Below are 22,646 nucleotides of genomic sequence, written 5' to 3'. Positions count from 1 at the left end.
AACAGACATTGAGGAGAGGGCAGATGACCTTAAAAAAACAGTGGACACCCGTACCAAAGACCAGGAACAGCTCTGGCAGTGCCGAGCCAGATCCCCATCCAGACAGCGGAGTCCGAGCACTATGTCTGACGCCCAGTGGAGCTGCTCTGTTCAGCTATTGAGGACATCTGCCTTGGTTCATCCCCTGACCGTCACCTACCCAGCCGGACTTTGGGCACAGATTTTCTCCCCATCTCCCTGTCTTGCCCCCCCCCTCCCATCGTATTTCTGTGACTCTGCTTTTTCCTTGTCTCCTATCTATCTGTTCCTGTTCAGCATTCTTTCGTTCTTTGTCTACTTCCTTGCTCCTATCTGTTATGTTATGTTAGTTTTGTCTTTTATAGCGCACGGCTACTCCATAGAGTGTCCCAGCGCTTTTATTGAAAACCAGTAGCAGAGTAACACAACACAGTAAATCAAAGTGGACCAACAAGAATCAAAAGGAGCAAACTACTGGGCGAAAAGCCAAGTTTTGAGGCCCTTCCTAAAAGTCAGCATATTAGAGGTGCTGCGTAGTGCCAAAGGCAACGTATTCCAAAGCTGTGGCGCCAACAGCCTGAAAGAGCGACCCCCAATGCGGGCCCTTTTAACTCGAGGGACCACCGCAAGGAACAATGCTTCAGATCTCAAAAATCGGGTCGGATGGTAGAAGGCAAGCCTCCTTTGGAGATATTTAGCTCCCGAGGCATGGAGAGCCTTGTGGGCCAAGGTCAAGGCCTTAAAAACTATCCGCTTCCGGATAGGCAGCCAGTGGAGCGACTGCAAAAGGCCAGAAACTCTGGCTCGCCTATACAGGCCAAAAATGGCCCGCGCGACCGAGTTCTGGACCACCTGCAGACGTTGCAGAAGATATTCCGACAGGCCAAGATACAGGACGTTGGAGTAGTCCAATCTTGAGCCAATTAAGGCCTGCACCGTCATCTTCCTATGATCTTCTGAGAGCAAAGGAAGAAACTTACGGAGCATCCTAAGGAGGCCACAACATGTTCCCGTAAGACCAAGGATCTGAGATCTTAACGTCAGGCCATTATCCATCTTGATCCCCAGATTCTTAGCTAGCTGGGACGAGTGCGCTGGAGGCAACTTATTAACAGGCCACCATTCCTGCCAGTCTGGGTCATATGGGCACCTGAATCTTTCCCCTTGCCCGCTTCACCGCCTGGCCCCCTGTCCTTTTGTGCCCTTTGACTAAGCACTCCTTCTCCCCTTTTTGGGGAAAGATCCAAGCTATATACGCTGGAGTCTCAGCATACCCGCTGAGGGAGTCCACAGCGCCAAGGGAGCTACTCACAATTGAGGTATTGTATGGCACCCCTTGCCAAAGCACTCCCTCTCCCCTTTTTGGGGAAGGATTCAGTAAATAGGCCTTGGAGTTTCAGAGACCCCTCTGAGAGAGTCCACTGTGCTTAGGGAGCCTCTGGCAACTGAAATGGGGAAATGATACTACTCCTCCGGGGTTCACAGCTTACTGGACTTTGGGTGCAGCTTTGACTCACCTACTGGTTTGTGTCCCCGTCACCCTCCCCCTCCTCTTGCCTTGCCGTGTCTCTAATCCTCCCCTACTCTTTCCCTCCTCCACTCTCTGTATACTTCCCTGCTCCTACCCCCCTATTCCCCGGAATATCTCCCCTAGCCTGCTTTCACCACCTAGCCCCCTGTCCTTTTGTGCCCTTTGACTAAGCACTCCTTCTCCCCTTTTTGGGGAAAGATCCAAGTTGTATACGCTGCAGTCTCAGAATACCCGCTGAGAGAGTCCACAGCACCAAGGGAGCCACTCACAATTGAGGTATGGTATGGCACCCCTTGCCAAAGCAATCGCTCCCCCCATTTTGGGGAAGGATTCAGTAAATAGGCCTTGGAGTCCCAGAGACCCCTCTGAGAGAGTCCACTGTGCTTAGGGAGCCTCTGGCAACAGAGATGGGGAAATGATACCACTCCCTCTTTGATACCAGCTTCTGGACTTTGGGCGCAGCTTTGACTCACATACCGGTTAGTGTCCCGGTCACCCTCCCCCTCCTCTAGCCATGCCGTGTCTCTAACCCTCCCATCCTCTTTCCCTCCTCCACTCTCTGTCTACTTCCCCTGCTCTTACCCCCCCCCCCCCCCCCCACCCTCCCCGGAATATCTCCCTGTGCCAGCTTTTTCCCCCACCTATGTGTTCCTTTTTGTTTGTCTCAACCCTACTTGTAACAAAAATTGCCATGCTCTAATAACTGTGTAACCTTTGTAAAGCTGTAACCTGCAATTTATTGTCTGATACCCATGTAAAGCGCTCTGATACCTCTGGTTCTAGCCAGCGCTATATAAAACCTTTTAAATAAATAAATAAAAATAGATTGAGCCAACTGCTCACAACTGCTTTATGTATAAACTGTATGTGAATTTATATTTTTATGCTAATTATCATAAATATGACTAAACTACAAGTCAAGAAATTGAAATGAACAAGCAGGTGTGTAAAGTATTACACATCCATTTTATATAAAATGTTTTATTTCTACAAACCTGAATGCCACAAAGGAGAACTAGCCGCAGTGCCAATGATGTGACAGTAGTATAAGGACTTGACTGAGACCCTTGGAAATAGAAACTCAGAAAAAATGGAGGGGTTGTCTTGAACATGCAATGCCTTTTGCATTAGGCATGGTACAGCTATCGTACGAGAACAAAAAAGACACTTACTGCAAACTCAGGAAGGGTTTTCTCAAGGTTTTCTTCCCCGCCGTCCACGATTGTGGCTAGAGAAGTACGCAGAACTCTAGAGAACACTTCCAGCTGCTGGCAGGCCGTAGACACACTGGTGATTTCTCCTTGATACCCAGCATCAGAAATCAGCTGCAACAAGAAACACAACCAGTTAGTTCAAGCTATGTTATTTTACAGATATTGTACATAGCATATCATTAACTGTTTTGAAAGGCATGCTGGTGCGGTTTGGAATTAAAACCCCAATGACGAGCTGGGGAAAAAAGTATGTGCTCATATGAGGGATTAGGTCTTGCCACCCTCAGCAATACCTTTACTTGTGAGTCTGTATTCCTATTTTATTTTAGAGTTCATGCACTTATTGGTCTAGTGTGTGTTTCTTAATCCTACTCCTTGCATCTTTGTCAGCAGTTGTGTATTCGGTCTATTAAAGAGAGAGCATTTAAAGTGGAACTGCCAATAGAAGTGTGAGTGTTCGTCAATCAGGACATGTGGAGCTGGTTAGAAGTCATTCCCCCATGCTGTGCATGTGAATGCAACATAAAAGCAAGACAAAATTTAAACCCCTTAATTTGGTTTGTAAAAAGAAAAAAGAAAAATTCAGATGGACGGTTTGAGATGGCCCTAGACGGTTTGAGATGGCCCTAAAAATGCAGTCACTTTTGGGCTCGTATGATGGAAGGCAGAGGAGATCTCTCAAGCTGTGAAGATAAGAAGAAATTCCTTGCAGCAGATCCACTTCAGAGTGAATTTTAAGACTATCTGTGTAACTGACTAAGCCCTCCAGGGTTAGAGTGTGGAATTCCTACTGTCCGACAACCAGCACATATTGGGTTGGGTCCAGAACAACAAGGGTTTGTTCTTATTTTGTCAACTGAACTAGATGGGCCAACCCTCTCCAGCATAAAACTTTTGTCTGACGGTTTGTAGTATCACAGTACGGATCTGAGTGTGGATTGTCTGCAACGGAGGCCAGTTTGGAATCCATACATATAAGCTGCTGCAACTTCTATATGCAATTCATTAATGCAAAATCTTTACTACTGGGGCACATGTCGAAGGAAACAAAGTAAGCTGCGAATTCGGCTTGCATTACTAACAGTGGTTCCAGTATAAAAACTCGTACAAGTGTTTAACGATTTCGGAAAAATTATAAAGATACTAGAATGATCTTTGATTAAATGCAAATGCATGCAATAGTATCCAGGCACGACTGGTGATTATTTGCTTTCATAATCAAATGTACCTAAAAAAATGTTTTCCTAAACCATTGTGAACCTTTAAATACCATTTTTCCACAGGCATAACTTAAATCAAGCATTGGCAAAGCCAATAGGTCTCGTCTATGCACGAGCTATCAGCTTTGCCATTGTGATTTGGCCATGTTGTACATCAGCGAGGCTGCTGTTGATTATTGCAAATAGTTAGGGGCGTAGAGGAGAGTGGAATGGAGTATCGTAGAATGGAATAGAGATGAGTGGAGAATAGTTGTCACGGAGTGGCTTAGTGTCAGTTTTGGAGTGAGAGAGTGGAGTCGCGTCCAGTGGTGTATCGTAGAGTGTAGTGGACTGGTGTAGATTTGATTGGCATAGAGTTGTGGAAGACTACAGTGGGGTAGAGTGCAGCAGCATAGAATTCCGAGGTGTACATTTCAGTGTCGCAGATAGCAATGGCATAGATTAGTGTTGCATAGTAGAGTTTTAGGAAGCGGGCTCTCTATATCATGCACCAAAACGAGATACACTCTGTATAGAGTCCAGGTAACCCTTATTGGTTTACAAAGGCTCAAGTAACAACCTCAAATGCTCTCTTTTGTGGTAGTGTGGGCGAGCAATTTAGGCTCATTAATGGGTAGTGCTACGCATTTGTTGTACTCACAGAGGCAATAAATAAATCACGCATTCAAGAATAAATCCAAGACCAATTTGGAAAAATACATTTTTTATATAAATTTCAACGAGAAGTTCGGTATCTAGTAAGTACTTTTTGGAATACTGATTTTACAGGTAAGTAAAATATCCACTTAAATTAATCTTTACGCGGAAATGCTTTCCTATGGTGGAAAAAAGGAATATTTTGCACACAGTTACTTGCAATAGGTTTACGGGGTCCCCTTAAAGACTTAAGGTGGTAGGGGGCCAAGGGCCAAAGAACCACCAGCAGTTAGTGTTTACCTGCCCTAGAGCGTCCGCAAGAAACAGTGTTTCTTGTGGAAACATTGGTTGGATACATGGATAATTTGAAGAAAGGCGCAATGGCAATATGTTTGGGTCAAGTGGATGTCAGACAAAAAGGTAGCCAAGAACACTGTTCTTATTTTTGAAAATGTATATCAATTATTTGAGAAAAAACTATTTTTTATGTACAAGCTGCAGGAGAGCAGCTCCTCTACTCCAAAGAAGATAGCTAGTAATATGTGTATGCTTGCAGTCTACCAGAGTTCTTGGCAGACTGTACTAACCATTGGCTGATGGCAAAAATCAGTCATGTTATATAAAACCACTAATGACATTGTGACCACAACATCGGAGCAGCTCAGATCATACTGGGAGAAGAACTGCAGGTATCTCTCTTAGATGCCAAGTGGATGAATACATGCAAATCGCTACAGTGTCCAGAAATACTTGCTTCAAATATATCCAATTCAATTTCCTGTACCTACCCTAACTAACTCCCAAACAATTTAGAAATACACCCCAAAATGCCTGGTATTTGTCCCGAATGCATGAAAACAGAAGACCAATTTTTCATTTGATCTAGTCCTGGCAAGCCTCATTGACTACTGCACAGAAAACACAGAAACACTGACCGCCAGGACGAGGAAGATAGGACTTAAAATACTTAAGACTGGCCTACTGGGACGGAGGTCACGCCCCAAATACATAAAGCCGGAGTGTACATTTATTGATCCGATTCTGCTGCTGGTAAAAAGGCATATGGCACTATTGTTCAAGGCAACATTAGTAGGGTGGCAGAAACTAAGTACTGGAGGAAAGCGGAAAAATAAATCAGCTGAAAAGCTAACAAGCTCATAAAGAGCGGGGTGCAGCATGAACTAGGATTCATTGCTCATGCGTTCCTGACCAGGATACCTCAACCATCGTGATACCTCACACACATTCTTTTAGGATCAATTATCGTGTCTCCATACAAAAAAGATGTCCAGGGACCAGCCAGGGTAGACAGCAGAAAAATGGGAGTATGGGGAGCAGTACGCTGGACACAGAATCAAATTCTCGCATCACACATGTGCGATGGTGGGAAAAGGACACGCAAGGCAGTTGCAATAGGATTATTACATATGCTTCCTCGGTATTGTTGAAGCAGTATGCAGTAATATGGAATTGCTCTCATTGCCACTTGTGTTAGCACAAGAAGAAAATTACTGTAACCACAAATCTTTCTGCAAATATCATTGCTTATAAAATCAATAAAAAGAAGTTTAAAACACATAACCGGAGAAGCCATCATTTGTCACCTCACTGCGTTGAATCAAAAAAATGTTTTACAGGATGAAAAGATTTCTGACACATCCGGTCCACTGGACAAGAATATGTTTTATAAAATGTAACATTCCTGCTTGGGAAATGCTCACATAATTCTTAATTATCTCCAACTTAAAAATGCTGTTAATGAATATAAAGAGGTAAATCACATTGGCTTGCATAACTTTAACCACTTGCTGAACAATCACAGATTGGAAAAAGTATATCATATTCACAAAAAAATTGATCTTTTGTAAATATAACCCTCGAAGCTGTTTAAGTATCCACCTCCTCCCAGCAGTCTTTCAGCACCTAGAGACTACTTATTCTGTGATTCAAGAGCTATAGAAATGCAGAGTAGAAAATGCTACCACCATCAGGAATATAATGTTAAATAATGATCACATACAAACAAAACATCCATCTAAGACAATGTTTGTGATTGATTAAACAGGTCTTACTCCCACAAGTCGCGCTTAAATTGAAAATGGCTTGTCAGATCTATACGAGGAGGCAGAATATTTTTAGAGAGGTAACATGCACCCACGTGTGCTTGTCTCCCATCTGTTGCATTACCTTGACAGTGAAGTTGAGCATCAGGCAATCAGGGTGGGCCTCAGCAAGTTTATAGAAGAGATCCCTCCAAGTAGTATGCGCAATCATCTGTTCGAGCCAAGCTGGTGTCTTTAAAGAGAAAGGTCCATAAAAAAGTCTCTTTAGTTCCAAGATGCTGCGTACAAACCAGCTGGACACATGGACTTTCAAATCCGACAAATACACAAATGTAAACAAAGCTTTCCTCTACATTACCTCAAAATAGAGCTACAGGAAATCAACTTTAATTGTATTTATCAGTCCAAACATTTACAGCATTTTATGTTGCGTTAACTGTCCTGTAGCTTCCAAGCTTGGAACACCCAACTACTACATTCACATAATGTTTTTACTGTAGTTCACAATCTTTGAGACTGTCCCCTTCCATGCGGAAAAGTATAGAAGACAAAAATTGTCCCCGGCCCCCAAAAACAATGTATAAAACATTTGTGAATTTGTCACATGAAGGAATCTCTAGAGAATGAGAGACGAAGGTAGCACTGGAAAGGCAACAGTGCCAATTGCGATGCCTTTCTTAAAAGTAAATAACATGTGCAAAGTCCCACCATGTCTCCTGTAATACAATGTCCAGCTGAATAGTACCTCTCCTTCTTCTGTGAAAATGGAATCAGCTTTCCGGGGATCGAAGTGCTTGATTAATAAACTTTTCAAGTGGTTCTCCACCGTTTCTTGAACTTGCACAGGCTCAACACCTACAAGGAAAATACCACAATAAACCACAGGCTGCAAAAACTACATTTGGACATTCAGGACCAAGGCTACAATGGATGGCTGGGTATGCAAGGATCAAGAAGTAGCAATCCCGGTGTCCGATTACAGTCCCTCAACACCACAGGGTGGATGAGGCGGGTAAGATTAATTTAGGAGTGGCGATGGCTATTGTACACACTAAGCAGGACTGGTCATGAATGGTACACAGCGTCAGTCCAATTCTCCAATCAGCCTTGACTACAGATATAGCAGAGCAAGGCCCTTTCTCTGTTGTTGAAAAAGGCTTGGCACCTTTTGTTGAATAAAGATACAAAACAGGCACTATTAAGCGTACTGACAAAGACTCCTTTAGACATAACTAAATTATGTCCACCTTTTTAAGTAGATGTTCCCTCTTAGATTAACCCATGTACTAGACACTTGGAAAGACTACAGACAATCGCCTGGCTCTTCTGGGTGGTGGGAGCTACTTTCACTGCAGCCTAACACCCACCCAAACCATTAGAGAAAGACTACAAGCAACGTACAGGAAAACATAAGCTTGCCCAAATATGGCTGTTGGTGGGGAGGATAAAATAGGAAAAAGTACCTGACTGAATGAGCCACTCGGCTAGCAAGTTCACAGTCTGTGCCACTGCTGTGTAATTCTCAGACAAAAGTTGGATCACATTCTCTGGAGAGCCTCCTGCCTGGAAATATCTGTTTGTCACAGAAAAATCAAAAGTTACGCTTTCTGGAACAAAAACTACATTAGCACACACACATATATCCACTTCCCCAGAATGATTAGACACAAAGCACAAATGTAGTATTTTTCACAGTGTGTTCTGGGGTCTTTCCTGTTATGAGCAAAAGGATCACCCACAATGGGGGTACAGTTTTAATCATCAGAATTAGGGGAATCCTGAACAGTAGAACATCTGTTGCTATATTTTGAATCTCTCAAAAAAAATGTTTGCCATTTTCTGAAATAAACAAACATATGTATTCAAATGCATTTAAGTAAAAATAATCACTAAGACAGTTATCAGGAGTTGTTGGAGAGCAGGTGCAACACAGGCCCCGGCTTGACAATTAAAATATGAAAATCAAAAGTGAAGAAAACAAATTAATCCAAAAAGAGAACAGGAATCTCTTCATGGAGAAGAAGAGAATAGGTTTGATTTATGTCCTTAGGCTCTAAGAGGAGTCTCCTGTATTAGAGAGGTCAGTGAGGAAGGAGGCATGAGACTGTGGCATGAAAACCTCAAACACAGAGAAGGAGGTTTGATCTTGGGGACCTTTTTGTTGTCCTTGTGAAGGGAAAGTGAGAAACATGACATTATCGTGGTCTTGTGTCATTTTTGGAATTTTCAGTGAAATTATGAAGTATGGTGTCCCAGTATAACGCATGGAGTCTATTATGTGAACATCTTTTTTCCTCCCTACACTTTCCACATGTGCCAATTTAATAACCTCACTTCTCCACAACAGGAGTAGAGGGGGACTTCCACCTTATTGATATTGCACTTTTGGCAAGCAGGAGAGTCAAGTCTATGAATCTCATACTGGCCTTCTTGTTTTTCGGCCTTGGAAACAACCCCAATATACAGCGTTGAGCCATAGTACCATCTGTCCACTCGGTGTCTTGTGTGATAATCGACAGTACTTTCCCCCCCAAAACTGGTGCAATGCATAACATGCCCAAACCATATGATTCATGTAGGGTTGGGAGGCACCGCAGCAGGAAGCAAGGGCCCACTGCTGAAGATTGAAGAAGGTGTAATCTATTGGGAGCTTAAGTATGCTCTGTGTAAAATGTGAAATTGGATGCATTTAAATCGGGCTTTGCTAGAGACTTTGTCATAGTATTCTAGGACTTTAAGCCAGACATAATAATTGAATGCCTGTCCCAGGGAATACTTCCTTTTAGTTTTCAGTTGCGCCAGGGCCACCGCTGGATCTTGCGGAAATGATTTGTAAATCCATGTGATGAGTTGTTTGCCCTGGCCAATAGTATGCAGTGTATGAAAGAGCAAATTTATGTTGGGTTCCTGATCTTTTATATAAAATTGTCCCCTTGGTGGCTCCTAATATATCTATAGATATATTAGGAGCCACCAAGGGGACAATTTTATTTAACTACTGTGACTTACACAGTTCCCTTTTGGTTAACGGGTTACTCTCTACTGTTTTATCCCTGATCTTTTATATGCCAGTGTGTATGTAACTAGTGCCTGTTTTATAGTACAGTAAACTAAGAAGTAGCCACTATCCAGATCGTATTGGTCTCTCTGGTCCTGAATGCTAAGATGGAACCCCCTGGAGAACATATCCCCTATTGTATTGATGTAAGCATCTTTGCGGCAATCCATTTGGGAGTATGTTACATCCGATAGGGATCCCCCAGAGCAGCAGGGTCGGGAAATAGGTTCTTAATCGTGTGTTGTGGGGAAACCCTAATTTCAGACAGTCCAGGGCAGTAGGTGCCAGGAAACTTCCAAATGTAAGTTAGAGCCATAAAGAAGCACATTTCTAAACAGCCTGCCCACAACCTCCTCCCTCTCAAAATCACCATATATGAAGGTTAATGGCAAATTCAGAGTGGTACGAATAACTCCTATATATAAACTCTGATTCTTGAACACAAATGCCTAGTTTTTCCTTCATACCCATTTTTATCCATTACATTTTTGCCTCATGAATTGATCCACATTGTAAAACGTTGAAAAAAACAATACAAGATGCTGTTAAGTTGATGGCTCTGGAAATACCGTGTTTTTGGACAACGCACAGTCAGCATACACTGCAAAAAAAGTTACAGATTAAAACACTTACCAATTTGCTGTTTTCCTGTCCTGTCACTATTCGTTTCTTAAAACTAGGAGTGATGTACATAAACAGCATCTTTCTCAATGCAAAATGTCTACTCTTCAGAAATCTGTAGTTTTCCTCCACAAAATACAAGTAGGCAGAAACCACAAAAATAAGAAATATTGACCAGCACATACAAAATTGCAAATCTGCTTGTTTCTCAAGACTTGGAAGACGGCATTATTAGCACAGCAAACCTTTAGTTGCAACAGTTTTTAGAAAATAAACACACACTTTCTTCCCATTGTCATTTAAGAAGCAGAGGTGTAGCCCAAGATTTTAATACTTCATACTGTTTATGAAGGAGCTGTAAGAGAGGTCCAGCTTGTATCAGAATAGGATCTTCATGTAATGTTTTGATACGGAACCACCTTGGAATAAAGCTTGCAAGCTTTAATTTGAGCAAAACTGGATGAACTGGCCTTCTCTGACGTAGAATGCCCAGTTAATTTCCTAAACTAGGCAACTCCTTGTTTAGAGATTTAGCCCCTGAAAGGGCTCATGCTATGTGAAGAATTAACATACATAGGTGTGCTCTCCAGTGGGGAAAATGCAACCTACTAAACACCCACCCCTCACACAGGGTTAACAGCCGTACTTCAACAATACTTGTATATTATCAGCTGAGGGGTACTGTGAAAAGGCGGCCCACCTTTACTATGCACACAAATATCAACCAAGAAGTGTCCTTCTATTACCCTCCATAGCCAGGCCTTTGAGGCTACTCCAAGAAGATGAAAGACATTTGTGTTGCTACTCAGCTAGTCGAAAGTCTTGAGCTTTACCGTAGACACCTATGCTTGTTCTGGGATCAGAGTCCACCAGGTAAAAACGAAAGAATGCAGAGGGAAAATAATTTACTGAGTGAGACTTCTGCAAGAAATATTCTGGATTTTCAACCTTACAAAGCCCCTTAGTGCAGCCCTGAAAACTCCTTTCTGCAATCTCCATCTTGCTTATAAACTACAAAGGCAAGAGTCGAAAAAGAATTTCAATCTAAATGCTGGACACATAAGTGATCCAAAATCATGCAAGTGTCACTGACCACCACACGCTCGATCCAAACAAAATGATCTTTAACATGGAATGGCTCACCCCTACTTGCAACAAAACCATTAATTTAACTATGGTACCTCAATATAGCCATCCACTAAACGAATCATTAGACAGACCAACAATGCCACCAAAATGTATAGAGTTAAGAGAAGAAAAATAACCAGGTCTGACAAACGGCAAGTCTAGGGACGATCATGTTCAAAAGTCAAAGTAAAGCGGGTTAGAACAAAAATAGATCAAGCAACAAAAAAGAAAATAACATCATCTTTGTCAAACATAAGTTTGCTGTTCTATACACTTCGGGAGCTTAGAAGTTGCCTTCACTGAGTAGCAAGTAGCTTGTTAAATCAAGAAACTGCCTATGACTGCAGGAGGAATGCACTCCTTGCTCTTAAAGTGTCAGGATTTTATTATGATGTTGGCTATTGCATGCAAGCGTCCCTTATTTTTCAAATAACTCGTTTTTCTCACATCTATTTTTCAACTAAAATGTAATTTACATAGGGATCATTTATTTTACGAATGTACATTATGAAACAAAAGTTTTCAACCTAAGCACTTTTTCAAGATAGATTTAGGTCACATTCCTTACTATTAGGTCACATTCCTTACTATTAGCAGCACATTTAACAAAAGACAGGTCTCAAAATCCCTGGATGGCTCAAGCTGCGAATACGGTAACCACAACCCAAATTACCAAATATAATAACAGTCCATTATCTCCTGTGTAACTGGTAATTTGACTTCAGAACAGGCGGAAGCAATGTAGCAGGCCTGCATGAAGATAAGAGGGAAGATACTCTACAGACAGGAGCAATACAGCTTTATTAGTCCACATTTAGACCTAACCAACAAATTGTACAGTTGGGAATCGAGAAAGTAATCGTATAGAAAAAACTCTTCCCATTTTAGACTTATCTTGACACGTTTGCAAACCCAGACTGGCTTCATTTTTTTCAGAAAATCCCAAAAGTCTCAGACGATAAACAATTACTTTCAATCTGGCAGTTGGCAGATGCAAACTATATGACCCTGAACAGCAGCAAAAATAAAATATAACTACTATGCTCAAAGATCAACAATGTAAAACTTGCGCTAGTGTAGTCTCTCTTAATAATGGACTGCAATTCTATTACTCCTCAAACATCAAAACTTCCAACATACAATTCTACCCAGTGCGGAGCATGGAGAAACAAAATAATCAAGTCAACGTAATATTCCTTGCCAAAATTATTAACCAACAGATTCTCTTGAAATAGCAGGTTTTGAAATGGTGACATTTTGGTGTTGATCAAGAATTGATCACAAATAAATATTTGTTACCAAATTCTACTAACCTTTTCAGGGTGTTAAATATGGCTGGTTCCATGATATAATCCCGACTGCAGAACTTTTTCAGGCATTCCTGTTGAACCTCAGCGTCATCTTCTGCCTCACCATACTCGTCATCCTAAAATTAGATCGCATTATTACTAATTTTATAAAAGATTAACTGTCTCTGCAGCCCAACTATGTTACATTCAAAAATACAAATGGATGTTTCAGTTAAAGCGATTTAACCTGTATGTTTCAGTTTTTGTGTTGGGTATTATAAAACCACATCACAATTGTTAAAACAATGTCCTAACACATCGTTTCCTTATTCAAAGCTTTAGGCAGATCATATACTTTCTATAGTAATTCTCTTCTAAAGCTCTCTCATTAAGGTGCCTTTCACAAATTGCATTAACGTGTAGAAGGGGCTCTCATGACTAAATTCGTAGGATCTCCCCTGGTTTAAGCATTACTTGTACCAACACTGGAGTTGTTCAGATATAGAAACAGAAAAATAATTAATATTGTCTAAGTAGTACAGAATCTTTTTCGGAAATTTTATCTAATTCCCTCTGTGTGCTACTTCTATCAAAAGAGCATTCAGTCATACTAATGCAACACAATGCCTTGAAAAATAGATATTCACATTTCTATGCAAATAAATGTTTAATCCTAATTAACTAGGTCAAACTGCTGTGTTTCAACAGTTCTTACCAGCCTTATAGTTTGCACTCAAGACCATTTTCATTCCAGAGTTATTTTCAATTGGAAGAAACTACAGAGTCTTACATTTTAAGTTTAATTCAAATCAAATCCACAGTGCCTCTAGTTTAACATTGTGAATCTCTATCCTTAATACAGTAATAGTAAATTAATGTAGTTAATTTTGGAAACCCAAGATCTGAGCTTAAAAACCTATTTTAAGGAATTAGCACTCTCTATAATCAAGCATGCCCCCATATGTAATAGTGAGAAATATTGACCGTATAGTCCTCAAAACAACAACTTAAGACCAGAGCTACCACCTTACGGTCAAAACTGATAACTGCCAAAATTCTGACCCAGACAGGCTTTATCAGTCAATACAGATGAGAGCCAAGCACCACTACTGGCAAATGTAATTCCAAGAGAGGCATAGGATCTGAGGTGTTTCACCTGACTGACTTTCAAGAAAATATGCAATGTCTTTTTCTTTTGTGTGTGTGGCTGACTGATGTTCTGCATACTTCTCACTCCTTTCTCATATGAAATGATTTGTAAACTGTAGTTTGTGTAGGAGCAGGTTATAGAGCGCAGAAATGAATTGTGCAGAACACTTGTTTTTCATTAATCACTAGTTAAATAAAAAAAACTGAGTGCTACAGTCCCCACCTTCCTAATACTCACAGCAGTAGTCCAGTGCCTCAGATGGGAATACCAAAATCTCTACTTCAAAGAGTTTGAAGTCAGCCTTAGTCTCTACAAATAAAAGGTCAGTTTACCATTGTATGCATCTCTTGCTTTCATGCATCTGTTTGTTCACTGTGGACCCTGAGACCATAAAAACAGATGTGAATTCAGGACTGGATCTGGCAAAACGTAAGGGAAAGGAAATAACGTTTTTATAAAGCTGATAGAGTCCCATATTGCCACTGTTGCCCAGTCCGACGAGTGAATTATAAAATAGCCCTGGCCATCAGGTCTTAATTAATGAAGTGATGATTCAGAGTGGATTATCAACTGGAATGCAGCCAATGAAACACAACTGTTTATCAGTCTCTGGCAGCAGCTGTGGTTCTTGGTAAGTGCAGGTTATAATGAGGGGGGGGGGGGGGGGGGGGGGGGGGTTACCCTCAAGTGTTCCTGTCTTCAATTGGACACCATGTGTTTCCCCGATATCCCTGGGGCACTCCTTTCACACGTGAAGTTGTTCTCATCCATCAGCAAATATTTAAGAAGATTGCTTAGGATCACAAGGAAAGTATTTGGAATACATAATCAAGGTCATTTTTAGGTTGCGTAATTTTAATTACTCGAAACCTATTAAATCTGAACCAAAGTCTCTTGAACCAGCCGGATTTCCTACAATGCATGTTGTTTACTGGAGCATGATGCTTCCCCAGGCGCGCACACCACCATCAAAGGCTTCTGCTCCCCCTCACTCACACCCCATCCCCATATGCTCCTTTCCTCCCTCCCACTCGCTGGCTCCACTGCCCCCCCACCAGGCTCTTGAAGCGCGACGCTTCACCAGTGCTTTCCTCCCACCGACTTCAAAGGAACGTCGCACCCCGCCCCCCCCTAATTCACCCCTGCCGTTGCTGCCCACGGCCGTGCTTTCACTTTCACGGCCGCGTGGCCGTGTCTCTTTCATGGCCAATGCTCAATGCTTGTTACTTTTGAGGTGGATCTGTTTACTTTTAGATTTAATTGAACACAGCGATGTCTCTGGAGCTGCGTGTTACATCTGTCCTACGTTGGTGAGTGTTATTACTGTAGCGCTGTGCTAATCCTTGCATGCGCTATGGTAATGCTGCCATTTTGTAATCCTACTTCCATGTCTCTTGTTATTTTAAACCTTTTGAAAATCGATTTATTCTTTTCAGTTTTATGTAGCGCTAACTCGACCTGAAGGTATCAGAGCGCTTTACTTGAGCACCAGTTACGTTACAAACGGACATATTAATTTTTATGCACGGGGAGATTTGCCCAGTATTAGAGGATGCTTGAGCCTCCCACCAGATTCGAACCCGGTGAGCCAGCTTCAAAGTCGACCGCTCTAGCCATTAAGCAACATGCACTTCTTGATCTAACCTCTCTGTTCCATGTGCACATGAAACCCATCTCTCATGCAATTCGGATAAAAGCACATATAGAGTATTTATGGGCAATATTTATTTTCATTGTTATTGTTTCATCGCGATGGTCTGCGACATTGTCGCCCCTGTATGACATAAATTATTGTTGGTCAGAGCAGCAAGAAAGAGCTGAAGAAAATAAGTGTGTTGAGTGGCTAACTACAACAGCTGCAATGATTTGTGCGCCCATCTCTACTGACAAGGTTGATACAGTGTTTTAATACTCTCGAGTGCATATGGTAATGATAAAAATAAAATCTACATGTACACTCCAAATCCCACTCAGTGCCACATAATTACACGCCACATAATTACACTGCACTCAATGCAACATAAACTCGAAATACTACTCAGTGCCACATAATTACACGCCACATAATTACACTGCACTCAATGCAACATACACTCCAAATCCCACTCAGTGCCACATAATTACATGCCACATAATTACACAGCACTCAATGCAACATACACTCCAAATACCACTCAGTGCCACATAGTTATATTCAACATAATTACACTGCACTCAAAGCAACATACACTCCAAATACCACTCAGTGCCACACCACATAATTACACTCTACTGAATGCAACACACACTCCACACAATACCACTCTATCGCCCTGACTATCTATCGCCCTGACTCTCTCTCTCTATCAGCCTCACTCTATCTATAGCCCTCACTCTATCTATGTATCGCCCTCCCTCTATCTATCTATCGCACTCACTCTATCTATGTATCGCCCTCCCTCTATCTATCTATCGCACTCACTCTATCTATCACATCGCCACAGCATCACTCAGGGGCACCACAACATCACTATGCGCTTCCACAGCATCACTGAATGCCACATCATCACTTGTCGCCACCACAACATCACTCAGCGCCACCACAGCATTAATCTGTGCAATCATTCAACAACAACTGGTTCAAATATGTTCTCCCAATCTTTCAAGCTTTATTACAAATGTCACAAAAAGATGTGAATATTTCACTTCTGTTCTTGCATTTTCATCATAATAAAATACAATTAACATATCTTCACAAAAGTTATTTACAAAAGTTTAAGCTATTGCCATTATAACTTACAATAACTTTTTTTACGTAGTAATTATTAAAAAAATTACAAGCCATTGTTATTTGTAATATCAATATATCTAAGTCATGTAAATACAACACATATTGCATTACAAATGCTATAGGTGTCTCATTTGCGAAAGTTAAAACTATTGGCATTGTAAATGACAAAGATATTAATTTCGCTATTTTCAAAACCAACACATAAATAAAAAATTGGTCATTTACAATATCAATAGCTCAAACTTTCCTAATGCGAGGCCTGTTGCATTGCAAATGCTTGTTACGGAGTCTATCCACCCTAACCATGACTAAATTCCATCACTGAAGATGTTTCTAAGTCTCAGGAACAAGGGGGGTGCAAATAAGTATGGTGCAGAGCTGGCTATCTGGATCCCCAAGTGTGGATGGGCTAGTCTACTTTAAGGAGGAACTGTTGACTGAGTTTCTGTATCGACAACTTCAGGGGACAAAGATTCAGGATGTCCAGCTTCTGCAGGTTGATTTTAAAACCTGCTACTCATCTGTATCCATCTAGACCTGTGAGAGGAAAGGTCCAGCCCTAAGCATTACACAATGAAACCAGAACATCATCTGCAAGCCTGGGCAGTTAAATTCATCTTTCCCAATCTTAAATCTTTTTTGTACTATGTGATGCCAAATCTGGTTTGCCAAGAATTCCATAGTAGGTGTGAATAGTAGAGGTGAGAGCAAAAATATCATGTTTTGTACCCCTCATGGTTGCCAGAGGCCTAGAGATCACCCTGTGCACTTTCAGCTTTGTCCTAAGACACTGGTACGCTGTAAATATGGATGAACTACAATTCTCCCCAATCCCATTGCAGTCATACTTCAAAAACTGCCAATCCACCCAACAAAATGATTTTCTGAATCCAGGGTGATGAATATTACCTTTAACCTTGTGTTGCATGCTTTTTTGTCTTCTATAGCTCTCAGATACCCACATTTTCCCAGTGCTTTAGCGGCAGGTTGAGTCCAGCAGGGCCCCAATCACTCAAAATAACCAGTTCTTAATTAGATTTCAAAAGGTGGACAGCAAGGTGCAACTTTTCAAGAGTTAAGGTAGGCATTCCACAGCTTGGGCCCTTGAAATTTAAAGGACAGTCCTCCTGGGCATGCCCGGCAGATTCTGGAGACTATGCACAGAGTGAGGTCACTTGATCATAAAGGATGGACAGGTCAATATGATATTACTAGTTCTTGTAGGTATCGTGGGCCGTCACCTAACCTTGCTCTATGCACATAACACAAGGCTTCAAACTGAAACCGCTTCTCTGCCGTGAGCCAATGCAGCTCATGGCAGAGAGAAGATGGCGAGGCACCCTTGAGAAGTCTGCACAGCAAACAAGCACCTGAGTTCAGGACTACTTAAAACATCTAATGGATGCTTTTTCCACCCGAAGATAAAGGATGTTTCCGTAGTCCAGTCTAGACAAAATGATTGCCTGGATGACCGTCCTTAGGGCTGGGAAAGGGAGCACCCAAGTGATCTTCCTCAGACATTTCAGCACGGTACGTTAGGTAGCAGCCACCTGATGTTTCATAAACAGCTTCTCAACCACCAAAAAACAAGATTTTTTACTTGGGGGTGTGGGGGAGGATCTGGGAGAACGCTCAAGGTTTCAGGCAAGTTCCGTGGGCCCCATACCAAGGGGTTATTTCCTAGCACCAATACTTCTGTCTTATCTTCATTGAATTTGAGCTAATTGTTGTACATCCACTTGTCGACAAGAACGAAAAAGAGTTCATAGCCTCAGCATTTTGGGCCTGGGTAGACAACAATGAAAAGATGATTTGCTTGTCATCTGCATATGAGAATAGAGAAAGACCACAGCTTTCCATCGGGTCAACAAATGGGCAGACAGAGGGTAAATATTGCCAGATTAAAGCTGATCCTTAGGGGACAGCAGAGGTTAGGGCAAAAGGTTTGGAAGAAGGATGCTATCTATACCATGGATAATGTTTTTAGTATTGGTACCACCTGGTCTTTGTTTAATATAACTTGTTTCATCAGGTTTGATTAGTAAGGGTATACTCTACCCCAAAAATCTAGATGCCAGTGAAAACATCCAGGCTGAGGAGTTAAATGGATTGTTGTTACAAGCCGTATAAACTAAGGTTCTTAACTGGTATGGGGATCTTTAAGGTCAGTCTCTACAACACAAGAGACAGGGACTGCCCGCTTCATCAAGGATTTAAATAACACCCTGAGCTTGGGACCACGAACTTATCCAAACTTTTAGCAAAAGGGAACATAAAACCAGCGTGTGCCAGAGGCCTGTGCTAATTCTCAAACCCTTTTGTTATTCTTTTTTTTACTAGTTGCCTCTGTTTGGTCTGCATCATCTTCTATATGCAAGACTCCTTTTTTTTTAGGTCTCGGCGTCAACGCGCGGAAGCGCGTCTCCGCCGGAGATCTTTTGTCAGGGACTATGCTTCCCAGGAGACAGCCTTGGCCACGCGCATTGCCTCTTCAAGGAGGCGATTTCCGCTGGCCACGCGCTCGCGAACGCGCTCAGCTGCTGTCTCCTGGGAAGCAGCAACACCACACGCGCATGCGCAGAAACAGCAACAGACACACACACGAGCGCTCATGCACGCACGCACCCACACATACAGCGAACCCACCCCCGGCGTTGCATGCATACACACACACACACACGTGCACCGAGCATCCCCCCCACCCCTCCGCCGTCGCATCCCGCCCCCCACCCCTCCCCTCCGCCGTCGCACACACACACGCAGACATACAGGCATTCTCTCCCCGCCCCGCCGGACACGCAGACATACAGGCATTCTCACCCCCCCCCCCCCCCCGCTCCCCCCTTCCGCTCCGCTCCGCTCACCGGTCAAAGGCCCTCCGGACTTGTGCAGCCTCCGACCGCGGGGCTCTCCCTCGGTGCTCCCCCAGGCACTCGTGGGCGCGGGCTTCAAAAAACGGAAGTCCCGCCCCACGATAGGTTTAGTTTTCTCAGTCCCGCCCCACGATAGGTTTCGCCTTCAGCTCGTCTGTCTGCTGGGCCGGTGTCGGCTCGGTTTGCATTGGCAAAGTCAGTAGGTCGGGTTTAAAGGGTCAATGCATATAAAGGCATTCACAAATGCAGTTTACATGCGCCCCATGTACAAACTCAATTTTACATTAACAAATGCATTGTTAGCTTTGCCAGTGCGGCGGAAAAAGAGCCAAAAAGGACTGCTTTATCTATAGAATACATTTAAGAAATTAAAGAATTGAGTGGGGGAAGCAGCGTGATGATTGAGTTCATTTTTTAGATTGCAAATATCCCATCGTGCATTCTACTGGAATAGTTTAAAAGCTGAGTAACAAACCAAGCCACCAGTGGCATGAGGTGAGCGGGCAGTGCTGCTCTGGGTGGAGAAATTGATACAGTTGGAATATTTGGGATCAATACTTTTAGCAGCCATCTGTCTAGTAAGTAACACCTAAAACGGATATTTTTAATGGATACTTCTAACTGCAGATTTTAAGCAACTAAATAACCACGGGCATATTGGTATCGGAGATTATATTTAGTTAGACTAAAGGGACAGGTGTAGTGAGTGCAGAGTAGTGAGTGCTGAGTGCAGAGTGCAGAGTGCAGAGTGCAGAGTGCAGAGTGCAGAGTGCAGAGTGCAGAGTGCAGAGTGCAGAGTGCAGAGTGCAGAGTGCAGAGTGCAGAGTAGTGAGTGCAGAGTAGTGAGTGCAGAGTAGTGAGTGCAGAGTAGTGAGTGCAGAGTAGTGAGTGCAGAGTAGTGAGTGCAGAGTAGTGAGTGCAGAGTAGTGAGTTCAGAGTGAGTGCAGAGTAGTGAGTGCAGAGTAGTGAGTGCAGAGTAGTGAGTGCAGAGTAGTGAGTAGTGAGTGCAGAGTAGTGAGTGCAGAGTAGTGAGTGCAGAGTAGTGAGTGCAGAGTAGTGAGTGCAGAGTAGTGAGTGCAGAGTAGTGAGTGCAGAGTAGTGAGTGCAGAGTAGTGAGTGCAGAGTAGTGAGTGCAGAGTGGTGAGTGCAGAGTGGTGAGTGCAGAGTGGTGAGTGCAGAGTAGTGAGTGCAGAGTAGTGAGTGCAGAGTAGTGAGTGCAGAGCAGTGAGTGCAGAGTAGTGAGTGCAGAGTAGTGAGTGCAGAGTAGTGAGTGCTGAGTAGTGAGTAGTGAGTAGTGAGTGCAGAGTGCTGACTGCAGAGTGCAGAGTGCAGAGTGCAGAGTGCAGAGTGCAGAGTGCAGAGTGCAGAGTGCAGAGTGCAGAGTGCAGAGTAGTGAGTGCAGAGTAGTGAGTGCAGAGTAGTGAGTGCAGAGTAGTGAGTGCAGAGTAGTGAGTGCAGAGTAGTGAGTGCTGAGTGCAGAGTAGTGAGTGCAGAGTAGTGAGTGCAGAGTAGTGAGTTCAGAGTAGTGAGTGCAGAGTAGTGAGTGCAGAGTAGTGAGTAGTGAGTGCAGAGTAGTGAGTGCAGAGTAGTGAGTGCAAAGTAGTGAGTGCAGAGTAGTGAGTGCAGAGTAGTGAGTGCAGAGTAGTGAGTGCAGAGTAGTGAGTGCAGAGTAGTGAGTGCAAAGTAGTGAGTGCAGAGTAGTGAGTGCAGAGTAGTGAGTGCAGAGTAGTGAGTGCAGAGTAGTGAGTGCAGAGTAGTGAGTGCAGAGTAGTGAGTGCAGAGTAGTGAGTGCAGAATCTTTTGATTTAAAGAAAAAAAATGTCATGAGCAATGCCAATAGCTCTACCTTTAATGATGCCGAGACCATTGCATTGCAAATGCTTGTCGTTGGTATATCATTTAACACATCCTGATCTTCAATTTAGAGGTCCTGGTAATATTCTCGAAATCCGTTTATATTGCAAGGAATATTCGCCGCCCAAGAGAAATCAAAATGCACGAGTTACTCAATCCTAGAATGTGCCATACAGACTCAAAGCTTTTCAGTCAGTAACAGAATTATCCCTAATACTTTCTCGTACATACCGCTTTGTGCATACAGCCCTGCTGCGGGAAATTCAGAGCACCTTCAAGGGGCGCTCACATGCATCAAGACAAGAAAACTCTACGCTTTAGCCAACACATCGATCAACAAAACCCTTTCTGATCTGATCCAATCACTATAACAATTGGATCCTACCTTATCAACCACTTGCAGAAAGAACACTTAAAGTGGTGCAGAGAGCGTTATACAAATGCTACACACAAAACAATAGACTCTTCTAAGCGGACTAGACTGCGTTGCCGCCGATTCCATCGTAGCTACTGTATGCATAATGTGCCATCAGCACAGTCGCTATTTATAATATTTTTCCATCCACAAAAAGAAACTTAAAATTGTGTCTGCTAACAGTCTTCTCTCAGTATCCTGCACATAGGAATTATATAGCTCTATGTATTGGCCACTAAAATGCCGAGCTGCCGAAATAGTATCTTGTTGCACCGGGAGTGTTGATAGCAACCTGCCCCTGCCTAGACGGTCACGTCCCACCCCTTTTGCTGGTGGTTTGATATTGTTGGCATTGGCAACTCTGCCCCGTCTCACTCACCCCTCCGCGCTCCTCCCAGTCTGCCACGGCAGACACCGGACTAGGTCCGGGTGCACCATCATTACGGTTCAGGTAAGGCACGTCCATGATGAGACCTCAGGCGGGTCTCGAACCCGCTCCCCCCGCTCAATGAGATCCACAAGCAATGATTACAGCGTAAACAGAGAAGAAGGACTACAGCCCTTGGGGCGCTCACTGCTTCAACCAAAGCGCATGCGTTAGTGCGTAACTAACGTAAGCCACCCATACTTTCTGGCACGCAGATACGGTACAGGAAGAGAAACCAAAGGAAGCTAGTGCCGCCGCCCTTCAGAGTCTGCGCATGCGTAGTGGAAGAAGCACGGCTTCGCATTTGGATTTTCCAGATCAAGTGTAAGAGCAACGTCTTGCTTTCTCTTAAAAGGCCAGCACGTGGCGCCAAATTACC

The 22,646-nt window shown here is 43.0% G+C and overlaps 1 protein-coding gene across 1 annotated transcript in view; it reads right to left on the bottom strand.

Moving 5' to 3' along the window:
* The window catches only part of NELFCD (negative elongation factor complex member C/D), a 90,489-nt gene extending 68,092 nt beyond the window's left edge, over nt 1–22,397 (bottom strand). Inside the window, exons 1-6 of the mRNA XM_086932639.1 lie at nt 22,220–22,397; nt 12,803–12,915; nt 8,146–8,255; nt 7,428–7,537; nt 6,807–6,914; nt 2,722–2,874 (exon numbers count right to left, since the gene is read on the bottom strand). Of these exons, the coding sequence (XP_086788765.1) occupies nt 2,722–2,874; nt 6,807–6,914; nt 7,428–7,537; nt 8,146–8,255; nt 12,803–12,915; nt 22,220–22,306 (681 nt within the window). The 5' untranslated portion in view covers nt 22,307–22,397. The remainder of the gene's footprint in view (nt 1–2,721; nt 2,875–6,806; nt 6,915–7,427; nt 7,538–8,145; nt 8,256–12,802; nt 12,916–22,219) is intronic.
* Nucleotides 22,398–22,646: the final 249 nt, after the last annotated feature.

This window comes from Lissotriton vulgaris, chromosome 7 (genome assembly GCF_964263255.1).
Source record: "Lissotriton vulgaris chromosome 7, aLisVul1.2, whole genome shotgun sequence".
NCBI lineage: Eukaryota > Metazoa > Chordata > Amphibia > Caudata > Salamandridae > Lissotriton > Lissotriton vulgaris.
This window is presented reverse-complemented; position numbering and strand designations above follow the sequence as displayed.